Raw genomic sequence first — 23,245 nt, 5'->3', positions numbered from 1 at the left:
AGCGCCAGGAAAACCACTAGACGTCTGAAGAAATCCGCCCGACCCGTTAAGGACGGTGCATAAACTGCCATCAGACGGAATGCACACCCATTTCTGCCATCCACGTCCAAGACAACCAGCCTACCCGCCGAGTCTAGGAATATTGTTCTTACTTTTACATTTAGACTCCTTCGAAAAAGCACCGCCGAATTGATCGCCAAACAAGGACGCGAGGGCCCGCGGCTTGCTGAGTCTGGTTTCACTGGTAGCTACTATATCCACGTTCAGTGACTTGATGTCGTTTAGAAGGTAACCTTGTTTCCAAGCCGACGCCATGCCACGCGCATTCACACAACCTAATTTAAGCATAATTGACGTTTAAGAAATTTGTGTTTCACACACTACATTGGAAGAGACAAGAGGCAAGAGGGAAGGTCACTTACCCATTTCGAAGTTTCAGTTTTTTCTTCTTCTTTTGTAGTGTCTTTGTGGAGGTGTTTGTATAGTTTTTTTGAGACGTATCGTTGAAACCCCCCTACCGCATTTGGAAATATGGTTTTCAGTGTATGGTGTTGTGTTTGTGTTATGTGTACAATTCTTATGTGTTTCGGTGGTGTATTGCGCGGATGATTATTTGTCTTAAAGTCATCTTCACAGATGTTCGTGTTGGATGTAATGTAATCCATTAGTTTTTTTATTGTCTGTGTCTATTGCTGTTAGTTGTGTGTGTGGTTTTGCGGGTTCATTGATTTTTTGATTGTCTAGGGGGAAGCTGTCTGGAGTTAAATATCTCCCTTCTTTACTTACTTGTTTGGTGGGCTTTTTTATCTTTTCCTTTTACCCCCTGTGGCTATTTGCCATTCCGTTGAACTTTCGTCGTTAGACGACGAGTCCGACGAATCATAAGGGGGTAAAGGCAAAGCATTTGCGTTAATATGTATGCTTGTAGAAATTGTTGATCTTTTGTGCGGTGTTTGTATTGTTGTGGTGTTAGGGGTAGAATTTGTCTTCAAGTCACTGTTTTCTGTCTTTTTAGTTGTCGTCCTCGGTGTTGGTGTTGGTCTATCTTTTGTTGGTTCAGTATGTTGAATTGGTTGCGACGTCAACGGTGATTGTGTTGGTGCTGTTTCTTATCTTGGTGAGGTTGTTGGAGTTTGTTTGCTGGTTTGTTGTTTTTCTTGGCATTGTTCCATAATTGAGTGTGTTGGTGTTGGCAAAAAAGGTTTTTTATTTGTTTTCTGATTTGTTCTTTCTTGTTTTTTCTGTGTCAGTGCGCACTTTGCAATTAAATGTTCTGGGCTGCCACAGTTGTAGCATCTTGGCTTTTTGCCTTCTGCTACAACATATAGACTTTGCCCATTTTCTAAATGGATCCTATCAGGTAGGTTCTCGATAGAGGACCCATCAATCTGGATGGTCACTACTATTGTTTTACCACCCCAATTTCTAATATGTTTATCATTTTCAAATGGTAACAGATCGCTCCTGTTATCCATTTGTTAGGTATCTCGGGGGGTACATTTTTAATGCTAATTGTACTCACTATCTGGCCTTTGTAATATGGGACCATGATGATTTCATCATTTTGCAAAGACTCCGTAGAGTGAGCTTTTGCCACTTCCTGGTTAGGGAAGCGGACCACCACTGTATTAAACTGGGGACCCCAGTTTATATATTCTTTTTTTTCATGATGTTTTTTAAATACTTTTCTATGTCCGTTTTTGTAATCTATTCATTTTGTGTTTTGTTTTTTCTTATAATTTTATATATAATTGTCTTATTTTCTATTTGTTCCTTTATGTGTTGAGGTGTATGCAGCACTAAATCCTGCCCTTGGGTTGTAGAGAGTGCTCTCGTTTCTATCAACTCTTCATTCGTAAATTTTATTATTTCTTTTTTCTGACGCAGAGTGTCAGCGAAATTTACTGGTGCTGTTGATTCTTTTATATTAATATCTTCACTATTAGATGGTAAAATATTAATTTCATTTTTGTTGTTGTTCTGCTTTTTGCTGTTGTTTTTGTTAATAGTATTCGCGTGAGTTTCATTTTTATCATTTATGTTGGTCGTGGTGGTGGTGGTGGTGGTGGTGTGGTGGTGGTGGTGGTGGTGGTGGTGGTGGTAGCAGTAGTAGTCTCGTTGTTGTTGTTGTTAGTGGTGGTGGTGGTGGTAACAGGGCTGTTACCGCAAGTGGTTGCAGCGTTCACTCAGGTTTGTCTTTGTCGAATGTGTGTGCGTGCATAAGTTCTTTTTTCTCCTAGCGTTTCAAGTCTAGGAAAATGCTGGTCCATAAAGGAACAGGACCAGCGTTCTACAATAACATTTCTCGACATTTTTTAATGTCGACAAGAAAAATACGCAAATTAAATAGGTTTGAAACTGCCCCTAGGGGCGAATTCCTCCCTTGGAAAAGCACTCAAACGAAAGTTGGGTGCCTTACACACCTTATTTACAAAAATGTACACACAATATGGGCTATAAATATCAAAATAAACGATTACCTTCGGAGCCGATGTGACAATACGTCTGTCGATAGATAGATAGATAGATAGATAGATAGATAGATAGATAGATAGATAGATAGATAGATAGATAGATAGATAGATAGATAGATAGATAGATAGATAGATAGATAGATAGATAGATAGATAAATAGATAAATAGATAGATAGATAGATAATGCTGCATCTGATGAATATCAATAATAGTATTGCAAGATCTAAATTAAGAAGAAACACTGCCCATGATAGTTTTCTAAGTTTGAGATGCAAACCCCCGGGATTGGTTTTATCAGATTTGAAACTGACTGCGGTGTATCATATTATTTTCAATAACTTATATTACGCATAATCTTTCCACTTGACCCCTGACAACGCTAAATATATTCTTCTGCCTTATAAATTTATACACTTCTTCTTTATATCTAGACACTCAGGTGCAATGTTTGGAATATATGACATTAGAATCAATGTTGGTTTGTTTTGAAGAACCCCTCATAATTATCGTAACGGTAATTTCTACCACATGATGGTCCGAAAGTAAACGGTTTTATCCAGTTTTACTTCAAAAGCTCTCATCTCACCCTTTTTTATGTCCGTTAGCACATTTGATCTGCTTATTTATTTTCCTCCTTTTTTCTTTGAACATTTGAATATAAGCTCTTCTTTAAACTACTCTTTTTTACTAAATTGTTTTCAGAAATATCTTTAGATGATACATAAATATGAAACAGTAAATAATAAATATATTTGCAAGTTGTGCTTCACATGAAAGTACAAAGAACACGTTATAATCAATATTTATTTGATCTGTTGCAACTTACATTTTTTTACTATTATCATACGTCTTAAGCCTATTATCTTAAAGGACATGTTTATCATGCAATTTTATTTTCAAGGTTTTATGTAGTCAACTCATATTGTTGGAATGATTGTATAAAACGTGTGTAATGTTATGGCATTAATCTATAAGCAGTTGATTCGGCAAAATACTGTCCGCTACGATAACAATTTAGTCTTTATGTTGATATACATATAGATATTATGTGCTTGAATTTGTTTCTCCGTCAATGCATATAACTTATTAGCCCTTAATTAAGAACTTATGTTTTCGTTTTGTTTGTCGTTATTTCTTTAATCTCTGATGTCCGGTTACACGTTTCCAGATTTTTTTCGCAAATATATCGCTTCTATTTGTTTGCCTTACTATAAAGAACTTATAGTTTAGCATTGAAATTTATTTTCATTTTGTTTTTAGAATATTTATCTTAATATTTTCATATCCATCTTTGCAATTACGTAGTGCTCATCCATTATCAGAGTTGATGAGAAATTCTGGGTAGAGTCTCTTGTGTGTTGATATACAATTGCACGTCTATTAGACAATTCTCACTTTATTTATTTTGTTTCTTACTTTTTGTATTAAACTCCATTTTACCCTTCCACAACAATTAAAGCATTTTGGCTTCATGTTTACTTCCTAGACGCTCAGTAACATAAACCACAAGGATTAGCTATTAAGTCACTTATCACTGAAATCTAATCACTTTTTAAGTAAACCTTTTATGCAAGATTTCTACTTGACGTTGCAGTGTCTTTACTCGCCATTGCATTCATCTTGGTTTATATTATTGAAGAATATTTTCTGGAAAAGGTATAAAAGTCACAACTTCATGTCCCCTGTTCTACGCATTAGGAACCTAGCTTTGCTGATAATCATAAATACATTTATTCTCCAACTTCTCTGACGTCATTTTAGAATAATTTTTATATCCTAATATTGATTAGGAATTATTTCTCAATTTCCTCTCAATGACTGTTCCTTTGGCATTTTTTCAAAATTACATCTAGAGAATCAATTTCTTAATGCCTTACAGCATTCTTTCTTTTCTAAATTAATAATTTTCAACTCCAAGCATTCCTACTGGTTCTAATGTAATTATTATTACTATGGGGCTAATACAAAGATAATTGTTTGCGTTTGTTTTTGGCGTTGTTGCTTATCTTTTAAATACAACGTTCATGCCGTTTTGAAGCGCAAATTTTGATATAGTATATTGATTTATGCTAATGATTTTACTATTTGTTCTTGTTTATTTTAAGCTATCGAATTAAAGACGAGGAAAAAGCAAATTTGAGTGATTTTATTACATAAGTTCAAAACAGAACGCAAAACAGCAGTATCTGCGCTCAATATCAACCAAGTCGTTAACCAGAACATCTTAACTAATACGTCGTACGTCAATATTGGTTGCAACACTTCGAAATGGAGATGAGAACCTAGAAGTGGAGTAAGGTTGTTGGCACATTTTGACAATTGACAACGTAAATGTAAGGACCAATATTGAAATGAATCCAAACAAAGCAACAATAGAGGTTGCAAAAGAATAAAATGTTGAACTTCAATAGTTGTTCGCCATTTCTCCTCATTCGTGCAGTTCCAAATAATGCCGACTTCTGCAATACATCTAGATTGTAGGTTATTTCTAAGGTTTTCAATTTTTTTTTTCTTCAGATTGGGTGGCGTTGGGTCCAATGCTCCGATGACAATAAGGATAAGCTTTATGTTCGACTCTCGTAACAACCACATCTTTACGATCTAAATTCTCAGGTCTCCATACGTATTGACTTTTTCTCTGTCTGCGCTCAATATCAACCAAATCATTAGCCAGAATATCTTAACAAATACGCACATCAATATTGTTTGCAACACTTCGAAATGAAGATGAGACCCTAGAAGTCATTACAACTACTACTATTATTATTATTATTATTATTATTATTATTATTATTATTATTATTATTATTATTATTATTATTATTATTCTATGTTTGACTTTTGCTTTATGTCTGTACAAGTTGGCTCCAAGTCTCACACAGAGACCTCAAGAGACAACAGGTTGGAAGTTCACGTTGCTGTTATGCCTAGTGTGCCATATATTTGGGTTTTTTTGTGTTGTACTAGTGAATGTCTAATACATAAATTTTAAAAAAAATTGTTTTAAACCTTGGGATTACATAGAGAGTATTTTGCGTAGGATATGAGCAGTTCCCATGAGCACTATCTTTTGAATTTCTGCCATTTTGGGGTTTCCTGGTATCTGAGTTAGGTAGCAATCAGCCCCTTTCGCTATCATTCCCAGGGCACCTATGACAACAGGTATTGTTTTAGTCTTCAGGTTCCACATTTTACTGATTTCTATTTCAAGATCTTTATATTTGCTCAGTTTTTGGTAGGTCTTGACAGATACGTTTATATCGATTGGGACAGTCATATCAATGAGGAGGCATGTTCTTTGTCTGAAGTCTTTCAATATGATGTCTGGCCTATTTGCATCTATTTTTCTGTCAGTTTGAATGGTGAAGTTCCAGAGGAGTGAGATGTGGTCATTTTCAAGCACTGGAGGTGGATTGTGTTCCCACCAGTATTTTTCATGGGGCAAATCCAGGTTTTTGCAAATTACCCAGTGAATATATTGTGCAGCTCTATCATGCCTGTTGAGGTACTCTGTAGGCGCTATAAGACTGTATTTGGAGACAACATGATCAATGGTTTCATTTTGTTGTCGGCATACACGACATGTTGGGTTACTGCCGTTCTTTAATATGTTGGCCTGGTAGTTTCTTGTTGGTAGGCATTGATCTTGAGCTGCTATGATAAAACCTTCTGTTTCAGATTTTAAGCCAGAGGCCATTAGCCATTGATGGGTCAGGGCTTTGTCAATATCTGCATTATTCGCTCTCTTTGGGTATTTGCCATAGAGAGGTCTTTCTTGCCATTTATTATTGAGAATATCTAAGGCCGCAGTTTTGGCACGGGTTTTCATGCGCCTAGCTTTTTCTGTGCTTGTTTCTTGTATGTCTATCTCTAATTCCGAAATGTGTTGTATTCGGAATTCACTTAGATATTCCTTCGCCTGTTTTGTTACTGAGTATGATGCTTTCTTGTTTTCATGTTTTGAGACAAGTTTTAACATCCAGTCCTCAGACTTTTTCAGGTAGGTGTCTAGGCCAATTGTAGCAATCTTCATTGTTATTGCCAGTTGCCTCCCTCTTTCCTTGGCAGATAAAGTCGGTCTGTATCTGCCTTAGGGTGGTGCATTCTATGCATTGTCAACAGTTTTCTTATTTTTCTGTCGAGTTGACATATTTCAGTAATTGACCAGTTAAAGATATTGAAACTGTAAGTCACTACTGGTATGGCTAATGCACTGATCGCTTCGATCCTGTTTCTTGCATTCAGCTCTGTCTTGAGTATTGCTCTCACTCTTCGATAGCATTCTCTCCTGATCCTTTCCTTCATCTCCGAATACCTTATTCCGTTCCCTTCAATTACCCCTAGGTACTTGTAGCTCTCCGCTGGGTCTAGTTCTTTTATAACATTCTGCTGGTCAAGGTTAACATTATATGTTTCTGTCATTTTTCCTTTGATAAAGGTAGCTTTTGCACATTTATCGAGGCCGAATTGCATTCTGATGTCGTCACTGAATTGTTTGACTATCGCTAGTAAGCCCTTGAGTTGTTGGTCATTTTTTGCAAAAAGCTTTAAATCATCCATGTAAATGAGATGATTTATATTTTTATCAAACATTTTATACCCGTACTGCGCGTCATTAAGCAGCTTTGAGAGAGGTATTAAGGATAAACAAAAGAGGATTGGTGACAGTGAGTCACCCTGGAAAATGCCACACGAAATTTTTACATCACCAGCATTTAGGGATTCATTGTCACTGTTCAGAGTTAGTGTGGTTCTCCATGATCTCATACTTACAGTCAAAAAGTTTCGCAGAGTAGGTGCTATCTTATACATTTCCAGGCATTTCCTAATCCAGCTATGTGGTAGGCTATCAAAAGTCTTTTTATAGTCTATCCAGGCTATTGATAAGTTTTTGTGTCGTTTGTGACAATATTCTAAGATCATTTTATTGATGAGTAGTTGATCTTTACAGCCGTAGGATCCACGTTTACATCCTTTCTGTTCATTAGGGAATATGCTGCTGTCTGTTAAAAAACTATAGGTATATTCCGTCATGACAGATGCTAGCGTTTTGTACATAGTTGTTAAGCAGGTTATGGGTCTATAGTTTTTGGTTCATTTGTTTCTTCACTTTTTGGAAGCAGGAATGTTAACCCATTAACTAGCCAAGGAGGCATCCTACTAGGGTGTTGCAAAACATCATTGTACAGTTCTGTTAGCAGTTCATGGCTCTCTGGGAAGGCATTCAGCCAGAAGTTAGGAATTTTATCCTTTACTGGATACTTCCCTTTGCTTGACCTCCTGAGAGCAGATCTTATATCTTCTACCTTGACACCCTCCCACTTTTGCTCTTCTAAGGGGTCCAGTTCTGTAGATATTCTGTCAATCCACGGGGCCTTCTCCTTCTGTGTTTTTTCTTCTGCCCAAATTTTATTCCAAAATCCCTGCACTTCTTCTTTTGATGTTACAGACCTTGCAGTAAACGCTGTTTTTCCTATCTTCCTGTAAAAATTCTTGGGGTTATTTTTGAACATGTTGTCCTTGAAAAATCTAACACGCTTTTCATACCTCGCTATGCGGGCAGCTTTGGCAGATACCCTTTGTTTGATGGTTTCTATGGTGGCATCAATATCATGTATAGTTTTCATATTGTATTTTTTCAGCAATTTTGGGGTTTTTGTAGGTTTGGTAGTCTTGTGAACCTTAAGGTTTTTCAAATATTCAATGTCAGATCTAAATAGTTTAATTTGTTGTTGCAGACGCTCTTACCAAGAAGGCTTTTTGTGGGAATGTTGCCGTTTTCTAATGTTTACACCACATAGGATCGTTGAGATTTTCGCGGATGCATAGTATAGGTGGTTGAGATTTGTGATATCAACATCATTAGCTGAAATTATATCCTTAAGTGCAAGCCGGATTTTACCAATTATTTTCATGTTTTGGTTAGAGTTGCGGATTTTAGGGAGTGTATCAAATTCATCCATGCTGGTTTCTTTTAATTTTCAGCCATTCAATCATGATTTGATTTTTTAGCTCATATAGTTCTGTTGGGTCAATATTTGTGTGACTTTCTTTATCTATTTGATGTTCATCTGTCTTAGTGTTTATGATTGGTTCAGGGAGTATTTTACTTTGCCTATCACTTATACTAACTCTTTCAATCCTTACTTCGTTTTATCAGCCCTGGGCTGGTCTATAATTATTTCCTCTGTATTATCTTCTCTAACTGCAGCTTCGTTCCTTTTATCCGATATTGCTTGTCTAACTTGATCAATCTCTACTTCAGTCAGTAATTTTTTTTATAATATTTCTTCTGACGTTGGCAAGTTTGTTACTGTCTATGTAGGGTCTTACTTCAGGGTGTTTCTGTCTCCAGTTTAAGTATGTTTGTACAGTGTTAGATTTATCTGTGGGGAAATATATGGCATGGTAGAAGGCCTCAAGAACTTCTTTATTATCTTCCCTAGACCATTTTTCCTTCTTTTTCTTTTGATTATTTGGTGGCGAGCATGGATGGCCATCTGTTGGAATATTCCGGTTGTGGGGTACGTCCAGCTCCTGTGTGTTGGGAAAATTTGATCCAGTAGCTGATTTTTCAATCAGAATTTGGTTCAATTTTCGGGAACGTGGTCTTTTGCAATCCGCGCAACGACCAATGCGGTTTATCGTTTGATTTGTTGACATGAAGCATGACGAGCTTCCATTCTTATATTAGGAGATGGATCTGTCAGTTTAGGGTTCTCTACACGTAAGCATTGCTCGTAGCGCAGCTTCTTAAGGCTAGCAGATTTGTATTCGTCTGTATTTTTTTGTTGATAGTTTTATCTCCGAACATTTTTCCCCTTCTCTTCCTTTTTTCCTCTCTCTTTCTCTCTATCTCCTTCTTCCCCTTTTTCCTTCCTTCTTTTCCCTTCCTCTTTTAAACTTATAAAAGGCTCACTCTTTATTATTATTATTATTATTATTATTATTATTATTATTATTATTATTATTATTATTATTATTATCATTATTCCAAATTCTGCTGGGGTTTACTTTGCCTTTCATCCTTTCGATGTCGATAAATTAAGTACCAATGAAAATTTGGGGTCGATGTAATCGACTACTCCTCTCCTCACAAATTTCAGCTCTTGTACCTTTAGTAGAAAGGATTACTATTATCGTTATCATAAAACAATAAATTTTGCAATTGCCGCAAGACAGTATAACAAAGTGTCAACGAAAACGTTCAAAAAGCAATATAACAACAACTCACAAAATTTTCATCCAGACGGTAAGTCAATGGGGAGTTCGATGAATTGCCACTAGTAGTGGAGCTAAAAGATTTAGAAACTTTCATGAGATATCAAAAAGGAAAAAGTAAGTAAAATTGTTTTATTGAAGAAAAAAGGAAAAAAGTAAAATTGTTTCATTTTATAAAAGAGGAAAAAACGAGATTATGAAAAAACAATAGGTTAATAGGACAATTGTAAATAGTTTATATAAACGTTCAAGCGATACTGCATGTGAGTGGGTCCCATGCAGCCATTTCATTTTTTTATATAACATCTCATTTTCATTCATTTTATGTTTTTTGTCCCCATTGTGGTGTTGTGTCTATCTTTGTAGTGTCCCCTCTGTATTGTGGCCGTAGTGCCAAAGTAAAGAAACATTGGCGGAGGTTGGCGTTCTTTGAGTGCTATTATCATTATTATTATTATTATTATTATTATTATTATTATTCAGTAGTATATTTTTTATAGCGTGCTTTCACTTCACTACCGAGCGCAGCTCTGTGTGCATTGGGTATGTGCTGGGATTTGTTGTGATGCTCTGATGGTTATTGTATGGAAAGTGTTCTGCGTAGGATGTGTGCAGTGCCTAGTAGTGCAATTTTCTGTATGTTATATATGTTTGTAAGTCCTGGTATTTTTGTGTCTGAATATTATCATTATTTTTGTTATGTATTTGTCTGAATATTTTTTATCATGCCTAATGTACCTATTATGATAGGAATTGTTTCTGTTTTTAGATTCCACATTCTGGTTACCTCTATTTCCAGGTCTTTGTATTTTGAAAGTTTCTCTATTTCTTTTAGAGACACATTGTCTATTATTATTATTATTATTATTATTATTATTATTATTATTATTATTATTATTATCATTATTGTTATTAGGAGGAGGAGGATGTTTACATTAGTGTAAATTATTATTTCAACTAATCTTTTTTTTTCTGAGTGGAGATATATTTTGTTTTAAATTTTGTACTTAAAAACTGCAATTATGTTTGCGTCAGCGTGACAGTTATTCTTGCTAATGGAATATTTCTTTGTTTTTATTTTTGTGGTTTTGTTATTGACTTTATTAAAGACTGAGAGATCTTTTTTAATTTTCTCTACTTTTCTTGTTTTTCACGTGGTGCTACGTCGGCCTTGATATCCCTAGATGGAGAAATCGAAGGAAATGCTTACATTACTTTCTAACTGTTTGCTGGCTTCCATTATATTCTTGTGCTATTTGTGATATTTCACTTTTATTCTTTATTTAATACGCTTTTTATAGAATATGCTTTTATGCTTTAATAGATATGCTTTTCAGAGACAAATCTAAAAAATACTATGAAAAATTGATATTTTATTTTATAATTTTCCATTTGCTAAAGAACCTTGAATTTCTGTATTTATAATATATTTATACACGTAGTGGTTTTATAAACGCATTCATTATTTTTTAAAGTGTAACCATTGGTTATTAAACTAGCATCTGCCATAAAACATATGTCTCTAGCTGCTGCCGAACAAAAGCTGAGGAAAACGAAGCTGAAACTTCTGAAACCGGTCGTCAAATAGTGTGTGTGCATTTTTGTTTTTATATTTATTGAACATTTTTTAAAACTGAGTTTAATATTTTTGATATTAAAACTTCTTTGTATTTGCTTAAAAAATGAAAGTAAATATAGTTAATCATAATAATAGAATCGTTTCCTGGAAAAAAATGAGGGCCAGAATAAAAAATGCTAGAATATTCTTAAGTAATGAATCAGAAAAAGTGAGTAATTAAGCCTGGAGATGCAGGGGACAAGAGAAAAATACTTAAAAATTGTATTGCTGAATTTAAAAACTAGAAATAAATGCCCTTTTAGATATTTGATTTTTACTTAAAAGTTTAAATTAAAATAATCATGAAGCTATTTATATTCAATTTTAATGAAAAGACTAATTGCCTACAAGTGAGAAATTTGATGTTACAAACTTAAGTTTAAAATATCACATAATAGCAATTTAAGCAAAATTGACAATTATAACCTGTAAGTTTTTTTTAAAAAAAGCTGGGGAGCCATCCTTGCATTGAATTTGCTCATTAGTTTTCAGGTTTTAAAATATTCTTTTACCTTAAATAGAAAACACTTTGTTTTCTAATGATCATTTTAAATGTTGGCACAAGGCCAGCAATTTCCGAGAAGAGGTTAAGTCGATTACGTCGCTTATCGACCCCGAAAGGGTGAAAGGTAAAGTCGACCTCGGTGGAATTTGAACTCAGAACGTAAAGACGGACGAAATGTCGCTAAGCATTTTGTCCGACGTACTGATTCTGCCAACTTTCTACCTTACTTTGTTATCTGAGAATACAAACCTGAAATTTTACTTTTCTAGTATAGCTGGAATATGTTATCTATTCCTATAATTCCTTCTCAGTCTGCAGAGATTCTTCTCCGTTTATTAACAACATGTTTGATCTGACTATTATTTATGCTGTTTTACCCATATTTACTCACATCTTTTTTCCAGAATATACGTGTGAGAAAAACAATCAAAACCTGCACATATATTGGGATTCCAGCTATATGCACGATTGGTAACTAGATAATAGATATATCATTATGGAAAGTTGTTATTTCTTTAGTTTTGTAGATAGAAATGATTTTGAAATATTAGCACTGGTTCTTTCAGTATACAGTAAACTTTCTTCTAGTACTCTATGTTCACCTTTTACATATTTTGATATCTAGTTTTAGACAGCGGCTTTCTTAAGATTTTTGTTGTTTGTATTGCAGTATCTAGGCTAGTGTTAATTATTTTTCTATCTTAGGTCTATCACTGGTGCTATCCTTGTCTTCCTTTTTTTTCCTCAGTCGAAATGTTGAGTCCCTATTACTATTTTCTGCATCCACTGCTACTTTGTCTGTACCCGACACTACTCATCTAATATCAGTATCATTAGTATCTTTATTACTCAAAGTTGGGGGAATGGCTTTTTACCTTTGGACCGACAGATTTTTTGTAACTAAACACTTTCAAACTTCGGACGCTGGTAGAATGTGTCATATAAAACATCCTTTATTATTAGTATGTTTGAGAAAAACTTATATTTACGAAGTTATTTCACGTTAAAGTTTTCCTATTTCGGTAATTTCAACCAATCAATGACGTGTATTCAGCTGAATGAAATTACTGCCGTTGTGTGTCAACAAAAACTATCGGTGGTGTATTTTTCATTCGTCACTGTTATTTTGTACTGGTTTAAGATTTTAGGGTTAGGGTTAGGGTTTTAGGGTAGGGTGTTAGGGTTGGGTTTTAGGGTTAGGGTTAGGGTTAGGGTTAGGGTTTTAGGGTTAGGGTTGTCATAAATAACAATGACAAACGAAATATACACCGCCGATAGTTCTTGTTGACAAACTACAGCAGTAATTTTATTCAGCTGAATACACGTCATTGATTGGTTGAAATTACCGATATAAGACAAATTTAACGTAAAATAACTTCGTAAATATAAGTTTTTTTTCAAAAATAAGAGTAAAATATATTTTATATGACACATTCTACCAGTGTCCGAAGTTTGAAAGTGTTTAGTTACAAAATTTATTTTTTAAATCTGTCGGTCAAAGGGTAAAGATCCGGGGGAATATATGAACGTGTTTCCTTTTATAAAACAGAATAAGTATGTCTTGGAAAACTTGTGTAAATGTATTCAAGTTTAACAAAAAATGTCAAGCTTAACAAAAACGTTCAATGCTAACGAAAATGTGGAAAACTAAAACATACTGTTTGAAAATGCTTTAGCAATATTTACCATATCAGAATTGATGTTTTCTTGATCATAATATATTTATCCTTAAATGCAATATGGCTTTGTATTTACAGAAATAGTTTTGTTTCACTCCAGTTGTGCCGATTCATGTGGGTGAGTGTGCGCGCACGTACGTGTGTGTGTATCTGAATATCTAAATGTATGATGGTGTCCAGAATACAGTGAAATATGTTAATCCTGGTCATAACTGTGCGCTTGAACGCCGGCCATGTGTCTCTCTATATCCAATCTCTTTTTTTTAGTGTTGTTTACCCTTGATTTATATTGAATACAGTCATCATACCGGAATGTGACGTTATACTTCTTAGTTTGGTTACAATTTCTTTATGCTGTAGGGTTTCATTTTTCATTGGATTTCAAGAGGGGAGAAAAGCTTTACCTGAAGTGTTGTAAACGACATTCTCGCCTTCCTCTCATAAAATAAGTAGCAAAACATAAATTTTAATTAATTTAATATGTTATTTAATTTTTTTGCTTAATTTAGTATTGCCGTCTCTATAATCACAGACAGATTACTTCAGAAATTTTGCTTCAACTTTGCTGCGATATATTTTCAGAAGACTAAGCAATTAAAAATAGTTGAAAGATTTGAAGTAAGTAGATAAGAATGTATGAAAAGATTAATGAATTTCCTTATTTTCCTTTATTCTTGATTTGTAGATAAAAATAAAATAAAATTTGAATTTTTCATTCAAGGATAGTTGTAATTAATGCAAATTTGTAAACGTATTTCTAAAACTCAATAAAGGTTATAGAGTTGATAAAGTTCTTGGCTGATATCAAATTAAAGAGTAAGTTAGATTTTCTCTATAGATTTCTTGAGATTGGTTTAGGAATGTGCATAATATTTTCTCTAGCAAGTATTCTCAAATCTTTTATTTATGATGGAGAAGAATAGTTTTGTTCTAGCCATGTTTTGCGGAAGGGTGGTCAATCTATTATGTTTATCATTAGGGTGGTAGGATTAGCAGAATGGTTTGAGTGTCTGACAAGACGTTACGGAAGCGAGCTTGCAGAATTGTTAGCACGCCGGTCGAAATGCTTGCGGTATTTCAACCGTCTTCACATTCTGAGTTCAAATTCCACCAAGGTCGATTTTGCCTTTCATCCTTTCGGGGTCGATAAAATAAGTACCAGTTGAGAGCTGGAGTCGCTGCAATCGACTTACCACCACCCCAAATTGTTGGCCTTGTGCCAAAATTTGAAATGAATATTAAGCGTATTTTTGTGTGTGCGGGATCGTCAATAAAGCTGTCGCACGTGTCTATGGAATTACTGTCTTTAAAGAATTTTCACTCATTTCTATTGACATGCAAGGCAAAATTTTACTACTGGATTATCTTACGCTATATAAATATATTTTTCTTTGGTTCTTCTATATTCTTTGTGAAGGAAATAAATTTTGAAAAGTCTGTGTACATGGTTCCTGTCTTTCGTCGTGAAGTAGTCTTTACTAAAAAGATGTATTCAATTTCTGTAAGTTATGATTTTACATAATTTTTCTGAATTTAGCTTTTATCCAACTTTTAGCGTTTTATAAGTATTCATAAATTTCCCTTCATCTTCGTTGTGATGTGCATTAGACATTAGATAAATAAAAATATTTGAAAGAATTTAGATAAGAATGCCAGAAAGGTTTTCAAAGTATATCTTCTTTTTTTCTATGACTCGTAGATACAAAAATAATTTAAAATTTGAAAACAATCTAAAAATTGTAAATAATGATAAACTTCTTAAAAGTAACTTATAACTCCACAGGCAATATTTAACTATCTATCTCACTTCAAATGAAGCAACAGCTTTTCAACTTTATTTTCACCAATAGTATAACAAATATTCTTTAAATCTTTCTAATTCTATACATATGATTTCAGTGCCACAAAAAAATACATATATTTATCAATCTATTCAAATATATTTATCTACTTTCGTAAAGTCTTTCAGAAATATTTATATGCTTGGTTTTCGTAAAGATATTGCACTGAAGACGAGCAGAAATTTCTGAATTAATCTATGATAATAGATAATAAATGCTAAATTGTATTAAGATTCAGAGACAAATTAATGTAAATATTTTTTAAATTATATTTTGAATTGAGGAGAAAGTGTTTATTTAACATGCTTAGTAAGATATCCCTTCCTTGCGAAAAATACAGAATAGAAAATGAAAAGCCTAATGTATGAACCCACACACATACATACTTATGTTTTCATTGAATTATTAGGATTATTGTCCATGGCATTCATGTTCACATTTGTAAAAGTATAACGTAATAATAAATGTTTCTGTATAAAAAAACATATACTAAGAGCAAGATAGAAGAACGTACAAGAGTGCCAGGTAATTCTCTGAATCGATTACTTGTTATGTCATTTTCTTTGTATACCTACATAGATGCGCATGTGTGCCTATCTGTATTATTGTCTGAATGTGTGCGACACATTTAAGTATATAAAGTCCAAAATTTGAAATTAAATTACGCATTAAATTTTAGTATACTGATATAATGTATTTGTGTGTAGAAGGTTTGAAAACTATTTGCTTTATAAATGAATTTAACAATCAATTTAAATATTTGTACACAATTGTCATAGGTATGCATTTATTCCTATTGCATATGTAATACTTAATTTACATCAGTCAATCAACATTATTTTATGATACATCAAACATGACTGATTTGTAGAATCTTAGCCATTTCATATTTTCTTTGCTGTCTGGTAGACCTTACTGGAGGTAAAACATTATTGCTATTGTACTGATTTTGAATATAACTATCAACGAAGCAGAATGGTTAAAATGACGTCTTCTTCTTAAACATTTATCTGTATTGACTTTAATCTTTTATCTGTATTACAGTTAAATGTTACATTTAATTTTGATCCTACTGCGGGAAATAACACAAAACCGATTACTAAAATGCAACAATGTGTAATTTTGTTTCTAATGTAATGAAATACGAATTACCACGGATGTATAAGCATTCTCAATATATAAATTTATTTCAGTTTATTGAGGAATATATCAAATTTTTCCTTTCTGTTTCAGATATTCCACCGGAAAATGTTTCCAGACTGCTGAAAGATGTATATATGGCATTCTTGAGTGAAAAGTAGGTAACGAATATACAGCACGTGATATGCAAACATTATTGAGTCATATATACGGAAGAACGAGCTTACGGCGAGGGTAAAATTTGTTAAGAGAAATATATTTCTTATCTTATGTGTCACGATAGAAAGTTCCGTCATAGAACGTTCTGAATAATTAAAATAAAATACATGCTCATACATAAGGTGCTGTAAAGTTCTGGACTTTGGGTAAAAGAAAATAGAGGAGGTTCAATTAATTATAATTTTATTCAACATATTCCCCTCTCAGATTCACACACTTATTGCAGCGGTCCTTCAGTTTTTGTAAGACCTGTGAAAGAACTCAGAAGGTTGGTCCTCCAGCCAGGCCTTTCGCGATACCCTTAAAGCCAGAAATGTTTCAGCACCCGCCTCGTATGTTATTTTCAGTCTAAAGGTTTTTCAAGACTACAAGTTCTTGATGCTCACACATACACGTGTATGTCTTATGATATAAATTACATCATAATAATCATTTCGAAATTATACAGCAATGCATGTCATTAATTGAGGGTGTATGTAGCTAAAGAATTCCAAAACTGCACACATCCCCAATAACCAAGCTATAAACTCAGCTCTTAATTTCAGAAGAAAAATAATCACTAGTAGGATGGTGAAAGCATTTGTTGTGTCTCAAAGGCATAACTACAGGGAGTGGACAAAATAATGGAATCACCTTTAAATTTCAAACAAATTTATTTTAATAAGAGGTAGAAACCGCCTTTGGCAGTGAGTATAGCTTGAATTCTACGAGGTATGGACTCGTACAAAGTGTGAAGGACTGGATTGTTATCGAAATATTGAAAATGAATATTTTGCTGGGGATGGGAGTGGGGAGAAACAGGGACTCATGAGATAAAGAATTCAATCTCTTGTATGTAGACCATCCCGAAACTCGTTTATCTCGAATGGACCACGCAATATTTTCAGCACCCGATGGAGATCAGTAGTAAAAACTTGGAAGAGGAGAAGAAATGACAATGCGCACGAACTGGTTCGATAGCTTTATGAATATTACTTACAAATTCGAACCTATTTACTATCAAAATGAGGAAACATAGCTTTGTTTGAAATAACTCAAGCCCTCTTCCATTTTCGACTATTTTCTACAGTAGCACCATCTTCACTGAAGGTATATTTGTTGGTTAATTCTAAAATGGGACATCCTGTTTTATTGTAATGCCATCAATATATACACTGCGTAGTAGATCTGTGAATCACAAGCATATCAATATATGCTTGAATATGAGTTATCTCCGCTACGACTGCGATATCTGTTTCATCTGAGCGGTCTTTCGGCGGAGTGTATACAGTAAAAGGTATGGTATATTCGTTAAACAAAAACGTGTTCGACAGAGAGACAAAGAGAAAGAACAAGAGAATGAGTAAGAAAGAATATTGTTTCTCAGTAATCATAACATGGATGATGTTTTATTTTTCAGCTGGAAATCTTTTTTGTCTATTTCATGACATCAGCACTTGTAAAGGGAAGGAATCACTGGATGAAGTGTTTAATTCAGATTTCAGAAGTGAGTCACAGAAGAAAAGATATGAGGAAGAAAGAAACATGTGACAGATTGTCTGACTAAAGGAGATATAGATGTAGTTATTTGAAACGATAAGACATTGTAGTGGGACCAAAGAGCAGTGGGGACAGTTAGGTGTTCTAGTATAGCGGTTAGTGAAGATTTTTCAAATTCACAGAATGGTTTTCTTTTGGATGCAGTCAGACACGTTAGAAATACTTCAACGTGTATCTTACTTGGACATATAGCTAATCTGCATTCATTCACTCCAGCATAATTAAAGACACTTCTAGTTTTACGTATTTGATTCATTTATTAGAAAATGGATATTGGATGGAAGTGAAATAGTTTGAATTGGGAGTGAAACCAAATTGAAAACCTCGAACCAAACTTGATTACATTTACTTCATTGTAAACACCATTGTTTGGTATGATGTGTTACGTTAAGGATTCTCATTCAATATCACGCACTAAATTCCGTGAACTATTCAGATAATCTCAAGAGGATTTATGTGAAAAGAGTAGGTGTTGGTCACATGACATGTAAACAGCTACAAACACTCTTTTAAATGAGTTTCACAAAACCTCTTGCAAATTTCTTTTGTTAATACTTATGATTTCAAACCTCTGGTGGATTCTATTATGAAATCCTTTCATATCATGAAATCTTAAGACCTATTTGACAGTTACATTTCAGATTCCCACATCAAAATTCAAATAAACAATATGCAATCTTTATTTCTGCCCTCAATAACATGTCTTTGATATATTATATATATATATATATATATATATATATATACTTTGATACTTTGATACTTTGATAGGTTTCGGCCATTATTGGCCCAGGCCATGTCTAACTTAATAGCACCACCTGGTGAAGTCTTTCAAGTCAGAATTTGGGCACTATGGCTCACTCAAGTAGAGAGTTATTGTTTACAGAGACATATCCGGGTGTAGGGGGTTTATCCGGGATTTCTTGAAGGAATCTGTCCAAAGACTTCTTGAACCCTATAGGGTCAGTTTCTGTTTTAATGTGTTTTGGTGTAATGTTAAAGAGAGCGGGGCCAATTGAGGTGAAATAATTGTGCCGTATTGTTGTTATGAGATGAGAGTGCGATTTTTGTTTTGGGCGGATGGCACGGGGCCCAAGCCTTGGATGTACCTTAAAGGTGATGCCAACATCATTTGGGCAATGCTGATGGAATATTTTCCACATCATGCAGATGATGTAGCGCTCACGACGACGTTGGAGAGAATAGAGTTTTAGCTTTTCTAGTCGACCCCAATAGTCGAGGCCTGTCATGCCATCTATCTTTTTTGTGATTGCCCTTTGAGGTGCTTCAACTTTTATGATACCTTGTATTGTGTGGGGAGACCACAGTGGACAACAGTATTCAAGGTGGGGTCGGGCAAAAGTGGAGAAGAGAAGGATAATGGTGTGGATATCTCTCGACTGGAATGTTCTAAGAATCCAGGAACACATTCTGCGGGCCATGTCAACTTTGGTGTTTATATGAGTGGCCCAGCTTACGTTGTTGTCCACAATTACTCCCAAGTCTCTGATGTTGTTGGACGCCGCGAGAGTTTCACCTGAAGGAAGGGAGTATGGGAGTTTCAGGGCATCCTCTTTTCCAAAGTGGATTAGCTCAAATGTATCCTCGTTCAGCAGCATATTGTTTTTTTCTGCCCATTGGATAACAGCCAGTAGATCTGACTGAAGGCATGTCCGGTCACTCGCCTCATTTATGACCTTCTGTAGCTTGGAGTCATCTGCAAAGATTTTTATGTTGCTGTGCTTGATGATGTCATTATATATATATATAATAATATATATATATATAATATATATACATATATATTATATATATATATATATATATATATATATATATATATTATATATATATATATATATATACATTATATTATATTTATATATATATATATATATATATATATATATATATATATATATATATATATATATATATATATATATATATATATATATATATATATATATATATATATATATATATATATATATATATATTATATATATATATATATATATATATATATATATATAAACACCTAAAAACTCCACGAGGCTCCGGCAGGGGGTGGTGATCCCTGCTGTACTTTTTTACCACTCTTTCATTCACTCTTTCTTCTGTTGGCCTGCTCTCGAAGGCTAAAACAGTGCGAACGCATTGTGACCAGCGATGTGTAGCAACATCTGATGGTCTGGTCGGTCACGTGATCACGTGATATATATATAATATATATATATATATATATATATATATATATATATATATATATATATAGGCGCAGGAGTGACTGTGTGGTAAGTAGCTTGCTAACCGACCACATGGTTCCGGGTTCAGTCCCACTGCGTGGAATCTTGGCCAAGTGTCTTCTGCTATAGCCTCGGGCCGACCAAAGCCTTGTGGGTGGATTTGGTAGACGGAAACTGAAAGAAGCCTGTCGTATATATGTATATATATATATATATATATATAATATATATAATATATATATATATATATATATATATGTATATACCAAACTAGTTTCAACAATATTTTTTGTTTAACAATGGTAAAAATTTAGAATTATGAATTAGAAAAGCATATTTAAAAGTTTCAATCTTGACGAGTTTAATTCTTCATAACAGTCAATAATATAAAAACTGTGCATCAACTTGTTTAAATGTATAATGTTCATTAGTGTTAGTAGTGATCGACAAGAAATAATATTATTAAAGTTTCAGGTCGTACTGAGTTAAGAGGGAGAAAAACAAGTGAGAAATGAGCATAGTAAAAAAAAAAAAAGAGATTTGGTTTAGTTTCTCTGATTCTATCTCCGTCGTGTGGAGAAACTTTCGCTTGTAACGGTGTGTTTTGGAATCCGGTGTGTTTATAATTTTTTCCGCGAGCGGATCTGATTGTTTTCATTCGTTAAATTACAACTGGTGACAACTTGTTTCTTCGGTGGTCAAGCTTGTCGTTCTGCCTGATTGGCTTCCATATGGGGAACGGTCATCAGTCGTTCCGGTTGGTCGATTCGCTTAAAGGGTCATTTTGTTGTATTTGCTGAAGTTCGGTTTTGATCGGAGGTAAAAATTCATTGGTCTACAGTTAGATGACGTCAGCAACTGGTGTTTGTCTAGAGATAGGTGATGTCGGCAACTGGTGTTTGTATGGTGTTATTGTATGGTGATTTGGAGTTGCGGTTTCGAAAACCGGGTGGAAGACTCTTACTAAAACTTCTAAAGCTTTTCGGAAATTCATTGCCGTTGCCTCCATGCACTCTATACGCATCTTAGGCAATGACCCCTCCCCCCTTGTCAGGATGAACAAAGTTGTAACAGCAATGAGCTTCCGAAATAGCCACAGATGTTGGATGTTAAATTACCTTTTGGAACGATTCGCGTTAGTTATCCGATTGAATTCATATCATGCTCCAGCAATTATCAGGGACTACGACTATAATGACTTTTACATTTTATATATAACTAGCAGTATCGCCCGGCGTTGCTCGGATTTGTAAGGGAAATAACTATATAAGCATTTTTAGAGATGTAAAGTGTAATAGCCATCACAATATGGCTAACCACAAAGGGGGAGGGTGTTACTGTAGCTTTTTACGTTCTGAGATTTAATAATAAATTTTAGAGAGTTACTTCCCTTATATATGCTAAAAATGCATTAAAAATGGGAAAAATTGATGGTAATTTTTTTTTTAAATCGTAGGCTCATCGTAGACGCGCGCCAATACCCAGAAGGGCTCGATATGAATCACGACTATAAGATACCCGGTTTTGGTTAAACTGCACCGCAAAATGTGGGAGTAGTTAGGAATCTAAATTGTAGGAGACGGACAGCACACAACCTCACTTTTATATATAAAGATTTTCATATTTGGGCATAATTCTATTTTATATTCTTTTCTCGATTTACTTAATGTAATAAGCTTTTTTAGATAATTTTTAATCGATTTTTATATACGTTTTCTGGGCAGGTCCTGTCTATTTTATTTTTTTGTATATGATTTTTACCCGGTATTTGTTGTTTTTTTTACATTTGAAAGCCATGGTATCATTTATGTGTAATGAATTGTAGAAGCGTGGATATATACACTCTTTACTCTCTCATCTCTTTACGCTCTCATTCCTCTCTCTCTCACCCTCTCCTCCCATCTCCTTCTATCAATTTATCCTAACTGACCACTAGCCGGTACGCTCTCCCTCTCTTCATTTCTTTATTATCTCTCTCCCGTTTTTCTCTTTTTTCTCTCTTTTTTCCCTCTTCCTGTTTTTGATTTGACCTTACAAACACATTCCCAACTTTTAAATCACTTTAAAAAATTCTTCGATCCAATAACACCGTGTACAAAGTCTATGCTTGGAATGACCAATTTTAAATACTATTAGAACTTACACACAAGGCACAGGAAACTTATATGTATACCATTCTGCTTAAATAATAGAACTGCAGATACAATATCCCTGCTTATCTCACGCCTGCTTCCATTCCTCCACATCACTTTCTATTTCATAACTTCTCTAGAAAAGCTATTGCATAACCATGTTCTCGCACCGTCTCCGATGAAGAGATATATAAAATATCCCAGAAACAGCTGTAAGACCTCTTTATAAATGTTCTGAAATCTTTCGCCGCCTTGGATGATTTTTTTATCTCATTCTGTTAATTTTATACATATATGTGTGTGTGTGTATGTGTGTGTGTGTGTGTGTATGTGTGTGTGTGTATGTGTGTGTGTGTGTGTGTGTGTGTGTTTCTATGTATGTTTGTATGTATGTATAACATCCTACAGTTAAATAGTTGTACGTTATTCTGAAAACGTCTATGTTTTTACTGTACAATAATTACAGCTTATATTTTAGCATATTTCTATAATTAACTCCTATATTATTGACTGCCACATTCTTATTTGCAATCATCTGGAAGATACACCTTACCAATATTTCCGTGGTATTAATAATAAATTTTCAATTAGCTAAGCATATGACATTTTAATAATTCTATGATCCTG

At 34.1% G+C, this 23,245-nt stretch overlaps 1 protein-coding gene across 12 annotated transcripts in view; it reads left to right on the top strand.

The window, feature by feature from the left end:
- LOC115220511 (thyrotropin-releasing hormone receptor-like) overlaps positions 1 to 23,245 on the top strand; it is a 165,810-nt gene that overhangs the window by 114,407 nt on the left and 28,158 nt on the right. For 4 of the 12 annotated variants that reach the window (XM_036509920.1, XM_036509919.1, XM_036509917.1 and 1 more), the window contains one exon: positions 16,573 to 16,636. The exons of 6 other annotated variants lie outside the window; for them this stretch is intronic. Coding sequence is in view for 1 of the 6 variants with exons in the window: in XM_036509916.1 (XP_036365809.1) it covers positions 18,612 to 18,624 (13 nt within the window). In the remaining 5 variants the exon portion in view is untranslated. Of the gene's footprint in view, positions 1 to 16,572; positions 16,714 to 17,542; positions 18,625 to 23,245 lie in introns of those variants that run through there. 2 more of the 12 variants (XM_036509921.1, XM_036509916.1) reach the window with 2 other exon arrangements.

Source organism: Octopus sinensis, linkage group LG16, assembly GCF_006345805.1.
Source record: "Octopus sinensis linkage group LG16, ASM634580v1, whole genome shotgun sequence".
Taxonomy (NCBI): Eukaryota; Metazoa; Mollusca; class Cephalopoda; order Octopoda; family Octopodidae; genus Octopus; species Octopus sinensis.
This window is presented reverse-complemented; position numbering and strand designations above follow the sequence as displayed.